Source organism: Asterias rubens, chromosome 10 (assembly GCF_902459465.1).
Source record: "Asterias rubens chromosome 10, eAstRub1.3, whole genome shotgun sequence".
NCBI lineage: Eukaryota > Metazoa > Echinodermata > Asteroidea > Forcipulatida > Asteriidae > Asterias > Asterias rubens.
The window spans coordinates 10,141,756-10,149,394 of NC_047071.1; the positions used below are offsets into that span (position 1 = coordinate 10,141,756).

Sequence of the window (7,639 nt, forward strand, 5' to 3'; positions counted from 1 at the left end):
CTTGGGTCATCTATACCCTCAGTCTCCTCTAGGTTCCCCCCTCCTTCCCTGTGCTTGTCACCAACTGATTCAGTTCAGTGAGTACACTCTACTCACTCTAACCCCCTACCCTCAGCCTCGGGTCATCTATACCCTCAGTCTCCTCTAGGTTCCCCCCTCCTTCCCTGTGCTTGTCACCAACTGGTTCAGTTCAGTGAGTACACTCTACTCACTCTAACCCCTACCCCTTAGCCTTGGGTCATCTATACAATCAGTCTCCTCTAGGTTCCCCCCTCCTTCCCTGTGCTTGTCACCAACTGATTCAGTTCAGTGAGTACACTCCCTACTCACTCCCAGTGGGTTTCAGTTCAGGTTTCTGTCCCACTCAAGCCTACACATAGCCAACACACTTCACCGTCCCAAGCCCAGCCTCTAGTTCCCACTTTCATGCACCACTGAGCGTAGCACTTACATTGTAAGCAGCATCAAGCGACAGAGTCCAGCATTCTCCTGAACATAATCGGAGCATACTGACTGAAACGTTGAATGATTAACCACTGGTTTAGAGTCAACACTACTCAAAAGAGATATTCACATGGTGTAACTTCAAATCTCAGTATCAAGTACACACTTAGTTCAAAGCCAGTTCTGCTACCAACTCAAGCAGCTGAATGGTTTAAATGTTTGGTCTTTGCCTCAGCCTTTGCTGACTAGAGTTGGACAGGTTTACCGAGTCCGAGCATGACTTCTTTAAGATCCTTATCCTCCGCCCAGTTGACTCCGCTCCCAACAACAAGACCCTGAAGAATGTTACGACCGATCGTGATGTGGGACAGGATTCTGTTGATCTCTTCTTCACTAAAACAACAAAAAGTAAGAGAACCGTCTTCAGGAATTTGAAAGCCACCGACATTATGGGTGTGTTCGATTTATAGCTTCCCTGGGTCAACCCCAGTCTGCCCCGATACGTTTTAATAGCTTTGACGGCATTCCAGGGGCTCACCCATGACAGCCCCAAGTGCCCTGCATGTGGAACGAGTCACTTTAGGGCTGCCCCGAGGTGCATGACGTCATCATGAGAGGGTGAGTGATCATTCGATTAGCTCTTGTCAGGGGTTCGCCCGAGTGAGCACCACGATCAACCCAAGGAAGCTTATCGAACGCACCCTATGTTTTCATTGTTATGGGTTTAAGGGAAGGTATCCATTTGGCCTACAGCAGCTTTCAGTTCAATAGTATAGAGGACTATACGAATCCTTTTAAATGGAAGTAATGTGGTTATGTAAAATAAGCTTTCAGTTCAAATAGCCCCAAATTTGAACATGTAACATTTCTTAGATTGTGTATCTCATTAGGTATTATTTTTTCTACATTGACATACATGCTCCCAACGAATAAAAACAGTCAAATAAGTTTGAATGATTTTGATCAGGTTGATCTAAAACCTTGGATAATTTTATTGTACACATGTACCTCCATCTTCAATGTTCAAGATTTTTTTCAGGTATTATGGAAATTCAGAATAAAAAAAAGGAAACAAAACTTACGCCTGCTGTTGTTTATCGTCGTCATAGTTACTGGCTTGTTTCTCCTTTTGCTCATTTATCTGAAGCAGTTCCATCATCACCTCCCGATTCTTCTTCTTGTGTTCTGTTAACATGATGGATCGGGAAAATAAAACCATCAAGCATCAAATTTGTTATTTATTTGTTCACAGTTGAATAAAATTTTAGAACCTTGTTATTCTGCTCCGCAAAATCTTTCTTTTACAGCCTGTTTTATGGAGGAGACTGTTCCATAACTGAGCTGCTGCATGCTGGAAAGAGCGGGAACCATACGATTTGGTTTTGATAACTGTGAGAGTCAGAAGGGATTTATACGTGATGATCGAAAATTTCCAGCCGTTTGATACTTCTGAACTTAACTTTTGAAAAGATAAATAGGGGCAATGCCATGGATAGACTGATATTAGTGAAAACCAATGTTTTGAAATCTATTCTAGTCTGTATTGGTTTACCTCATAGAAATAGAACCCGTGTGTCATTGTGCGTGCGGCTTCGTTGTGAGACCATTTTTATGGCCCATGTACCCTGTTTTTTTTATGTGTGTATTTTTGCCAAATTATAAATACACTGACCAATGAAAGCACATAGAAGCGGTCTATGTGCGATGCCATTTTGCCATTCACTCGCGTCACGTGATGCTCATTTTGCCGTACACGAGTGTCATGCGATGATCGTTTTGCCATACACACGTATCACATGGTGTCGTTACGTCGCATCCACAGAAAACAAAGAGGGCGGCCGAGTTCAGCATTCTCCTGGATATGTTTCTATGGTTTACCTAGACATTCTTTCCTCACTGCATCCAGTTCCTCTTGCACACGCTGGCAGACCTTCTGATGACCTATGACCTCTGTCACCAGTTCAATCTGCTTTGAGGTGGAGTCGTTGAACTTGTCTCTTTGCTCGAGGGATGCCTGGTTGCTAGAAGCGGGGAAGAGGGTCTGCAGCAGGGTATCACTTAGCTGCAATCTGGTCAGATCAGATAAAAAAATACAGCATAGTTAGACTCCATCTCAGCAGCCGATTTCACGAAACTTTACGCAACTGTGTAAGTCCACTTGCGCAACGTTTATGGAGCAACTTGTGCCATAAACGTTGCACAAGTGGACTTACGCAGTTGCGTAAAGTTTCATGAAATCGGCTGCAGGCCTGGAATTACATGCAGGCCAGGGAGGCCATGGCCTCCATTGCCCGTGGTGTTGGCCTTTGGTACCCTTTGAAAATTTCCCATAGACTTTAAGATTTTCAAAGGGAAGTGCCCGTCGCAAAATTTCAACATGTTCAAAAATAAAATTCCAAGCCTGACATCTAAATACAGGCAATTGCTAGGGTTGTGCATACTACTGTTTTTTATTTTCCCCACAGAATTTTTGACTTAAACCATTTGGTTAAACCATTTGTATTCATTCCAATCGGAATTATGAGATGACCTGTGAATGGACCAAGGCCCAATTTCATAGCTCTGATTACCGCCAAGTTCTGCGCTTATGATCACCATTCTCCGCTTACCATGCAAACGTTAACTCTGCCCTAGTTGTGTAAGCAAAGAATGCCTAGTAACGTGGAGTAAGCATGATAGAAGAGAGAGGAACTAAAAGTCAGTCTGAATCACAATTTCACGTGCAGAGAAATGTTGAGACTTACCTTTTGACCGCAAGTTCCTTCAGAGAGTGGTTTGTGGATTCTTGCAATAGTTGTTGTTGAAGTCTCAGAATCCTACATGAACATTTCAAGAACATAACATTAAAATTTCACATATTATGTTTAGTAAATAAAATCATAATGATTTTTTTTTATATAATGCAAAACTACAAAGAAGTTTCAAAGCACTTTTGGAAAGTGAAAGGGTGAAAACCAGGTTTGTTGAATACAAAAATGACATAAAAAAAGTAAAATGCATGCAATGAAAATACAAGCTATTTAACAAAAGGGTGTCTTCAAACAAGACTCAAACTGTTCTAGAGAGGAGCTTTCTTATGAACTATAATGGAGTGAATTTAAGAGTTTAGGAGATGCAAACTATACAGTTTTTGCCCACTCTTAAAATTAATGGCAATATACAAAACTTACTTGGTATTAAGTACCTGTAGCAGCTTTACAAAGCATTTCGAAAATATTTTCACTTCGAAGTAATGTGGTTATGGACAAATGTATCAGATTGCATTCCCCAAAGTCTGAATCTGAAAAAATGTTTCAGGCAGATTTGTTTAGATGTAGTCACCAATCTGGACATGGCCTTTGGAACCTGGAGACCCTGGTTCTTCTCAGAACCAAATCTTCTCCCTAAGGGGATTCCAATCACACGGTAGTTAATGTTACTCAAAAAACCTACATGTACAGAGCTCAGATCTTGCAGCAATATTTGTTTAAAAGGTGTCGGCTACAATCTTGAATCTGGTGCTCTTTACAGCTTGGCCATGACACGCCACAAAACAATAACATTCGTTAAGTATTCATCAAATTCATAAAATTATACCTTTCTTTAAGTTGATCTTGATCTTCTGATGTGTTGGAGATTCTCCTGGCTTCCAGAGCAGATTCATAATCACGCTTTACTGTGTCCAGCCACTCCTTGTAACTAAAAACAAAACAATTTAAAACAAATTTGTTTAAAATTATTTTGACTGACCTCCGTTAACAATAACAAGATTTAAGTTTCAAGAGTCATTTATTTGCCACAGTATCAACAAATTAAAAGACATTATCACTCAATTGATCAATCAGCTGGAAGATTACAACCTTACAGAATACATTTAAGTATCAAAATACAAGTTAGAACTATAGATGTGACCTCTTACGTCACTCGAAAACCATTTATAACATGATTCACGCGCATACACTACAGCCGGGCAAAACCTTTGTGTTTTGCCAGCCAGCTAGAAAGTGTATGCAATCTTACCATGACTACGCATCTTTTTGCCTGGCAAATAATGATGTAGGCCTATACCTGTATACAGTGTTTTGTCAACAGAGGGCGATTTGAATGTAAACATACATGTAGGTCACATCGTCTATACATCAACACAAAAATGACAATGTGATCCATATCAAAAGCAGAGCTTGTAGGCAATGGTCCCAAAAGATGTGCATTGGGACAAAAAATAAGAATACTAATTGAGGTGAACCAAAAGGTTACCCCTCTCAATACCAAATTCTTAATCAACCTCTTGTGCCAGCGCAATTTTATTCTTAAAAAAAAAAGCGGTGTATGGGTAAAAACCAAAATAATAATAAAAGCAGTTCAACTTATTGATTTATGCACAGCACTGTACTATTATTTACCCACTGAGTGGAGTAAAGAGACACACTCAGTGTGCTCAGGCTGCATTTTGTTTTTACCCAATGTATTGTTGTAGTTTCTCATCAGGCTTGCCTGCAGGTTGGCTGACAACGGATGGTGTCGTGTTTAGCAGTGACAGACTCGCCGACGAGGTCGTCTGACTCAAATTACTCTCCTTGAAACTCTGACTCAGTCGATCAAAAACTTCATTGTGGGTGGTGTCTGCCATGATCTGGATTGAAGTAATGAAATAACATAATGCAGATGAAATAATAAGAGACACCACCTGTTGCGGCCGAGTGGTCTAGTTCATCTAGTTGAGTCTAGTTGAGTTGTTAACCACCGGTTCTTTTCATGACCACACTACTCTAAGAGATAGTCACATGGTGTTACCGCAAACCTTTTTAGTTTACTTCCATCTACTCCTAGATTTTTGAACTACATCATTACATGAGGCTCGTTTCTGTAGGAGTAACTTTCACTATCTTCAAATCTACTTCTTTATGAATAAAGGAGTAATTCAAACAAAAAACAAACAAAATTGTCCCTAGACTCCCTAGAAGTAAGAAATAGAAATAGAATAATTAATAAATACAAATTTACGGCAGTTGTGAACAAGAAAATGATCCCGAAGTACAATATAAAATAAATAATGGGATTTGTTTAATATAGTACGTTTATCACAAAGTTTGAATTCCATTCAATTCAATTTACTTTATTTCCAAATCCAAACAAACAAATAAACAAAACGAGTAGGTGTGAATAAAGAATAGAAATATAATTATGTTTTACAAGCAAATTTGGAATAATGACAATACTTGAAGGAAGTAATATTATAATACAACATTAACAACAAGCAAAGGCAAAATATGAATTACGGAAAACAAACAAAAAACAAAACAGAGCACAAGAAGGTCACTGAGTTGGAGGTAGCCTTTAGTCAAGGCGCACGCGGCACACCGGATGGCATGCACAGCCCCAAAAATGTAACGCACGAAAAAAGACTATCACCGCGAGCGGCGAAGCCGCGAAGTGCCTCTCGTTTTGGGGGCCTTATGTTTTTCTTTACATTTCCCAACGATTTTGGTGGGAGAAAATGTAATGAATTTGCATGGAACGTTCTAGTGACGTCATGCAAGTAATTGTGGCTTCTTATTGGCCAGCAACTCACCACGCTAATGCATTATGTATTACATTTTCTCCCACCAAAATCGTTGGCAAATGTAAAGAAAAACATAAGGCCCCAAAACAAATGGTAAAGGCGCTTCGCGGCTTCGCTGCTCCCGGTGATAGTCTTTTTTCGTGCGTTACATTTTTGGGGTTGTGCATGCCATCCGGTGTGCCGCGTGCACCTTGACTAAAGGCTAAGTTGGAGGGGGCCCATAAAAAGCATGGAATATGTTAGCTTGTCGAGTAGGCACAATGGAGTATTGAGCTTACTTCTGTTTATTTATAGAAAGAAGTTCTAAGCATATTCAAACTGCAAAGAAATAGCATTAAAAATTCAAATTGACTTTGGCTTGGTTTACACTACTTCTAGAAACTACGGGGGAGCCTTATAGTTTTTAGATTTAGAAGTAGGTTCTTCCTCCGTGGTTTACACAAGCACTAGACTAGAGTCGAGCAAGGATCTGTTCCTTGCTACAATTTAATTCCGTAGGTAGCACTGACCATAGAGCACTGACTGACCATACGGGACCGACCATGGACTGAGTGAACAGTCACTGTTATTGTTGAGCAAGGAAAGCACCAGTCTGAGCTAGCACTGACCAGTGAATGGGTGTGTGAGTGACACCGGTCATGCTGGTCACTGACAGGCAGTGACACTGACACTAGTCACTCACTCATTTATGCTATATATGCTAGTGACAGCGCGCGGTGGCGGTGTGTGCGAAGTGTGGGTTTGAATCTCGGTAAACAGCGAGTTGTGTCTTTGAGTGACTAAATTAGAATTGCTCCTCATACGTTTATGTCATAACATGAATATAGCCGAGTAACGATTGAAGTAGAAGTAGAACATAGACAGTAAAATCGTTATTTTGTTTACTCACCACTTTTCCCACCGGCGGCGCGGTCCGATCAACTGCTGAGAACCAAATTTGAGCCCAACACTAAATTTGGTGTTGAGCACCAAATTTACCAAATTTAGAATTACGTCAAAGACCGTCACTTGGCGAACAGCAAACGCGACACGCATCCAGGTAGTGGCAAATAAACACAAAGCAAATAGTTCCATTATTATACACATAATGAATGTTTATGAGTGCAATGGTGCGAATATGTTCATGAGTTGAAAGATGGTATACACATAATGAATGTTTATGAGTGCAATGGTGCGAATATGTTCATGAGTTGAAAGATGGAATGTTCTATTCAACGAGGCGGAGCCGAGTTGAATGGAACATTCCAGCTTTCAACGAATGAACATATTCGCACCATTGCACGAATGAAAAACATTCATTATTTGTTTTATATAACATCCAAGTAGAACTTTGTCATTTTGATTGAAAGAAACAACTTTCAAAACAAACAATTTCAACTGTAGAAGCCGAATGCTAGTAATTTTACTATGCCTTCTTGCAGTAACACCTGCTACGTTACCAAAGACACGCGCACGCAGTGATGTTTTTACTCAGCTTTTTCGTTCCATCCGAAAAGTACCATTGCACGCTGGCAGCGTGCCAGCGTGCAATGGTACTTTTCGGATGGAACGAAAAAGCACGGCGAGTGACTCAGCGTGCAATGGTACTTTTATTTGCTATCACGTGACGGACAATCCTCCAATCAAATGGCAAGGATCTGCTTGGGTGTTATA

General features: G+C 40.4%; 1 protein-coding gene across 1 annotated transcript; it reads right to left on the minus strand.

The window, feature by feature from the left end:
• Positions 1–689: 689 nt before the first annotated feature.
• Positions 690–6,917, minus strand: LOC117296059. Its single transcript, XM_033778923.1, has 7 exons — positions 6,876–6,917; positions 4,884–5,056; positions 4,021–4,122; positions 3,189–3,260; positions 2,323–2,513; positions 1,527–1,629; positions 690–837 (listed from the first exon to the last, which is right to left on the minus strand). The coding sequence occupies exons 2-7, from the start codon at positions 5,051–5,053 to the stop codon at positions 690–692; spliced, it is 786 nt and encodes a 261-aa protein (XP_033634814.1). The 5' UTR covers positions 5,054–5,056; positions 6,876–6,917.
• Between the last annotated feature and the right edge of the window lie 722 nt (positions 6,918–7,639).

Excerpts from the sequence above, each read along its gene's own strand:
- LOC117296059 (XM_033778923.1), bottom strand. The coding sequence starts at position 5,053 with ATGGCAGACACCACCCACAATGAAGTTTTTGATCGACTGAGTCAGAGT. Across the intron at positions 1,630-2,322 it reads AGTGAGGAAAGAATGTCTAG|AACACAAGAAGAAGAATCGG; the intron begins GTAAACCATAGA and ends TCATGTTAACAG. Across the intron at positions 838-1,526 it reads GACGATAAACAACAGCAGGC|TGAAGAAGAGATCAACAGAA; the intron begins GTAAGTTTTGTT and ends TTGTTGTTTTAG.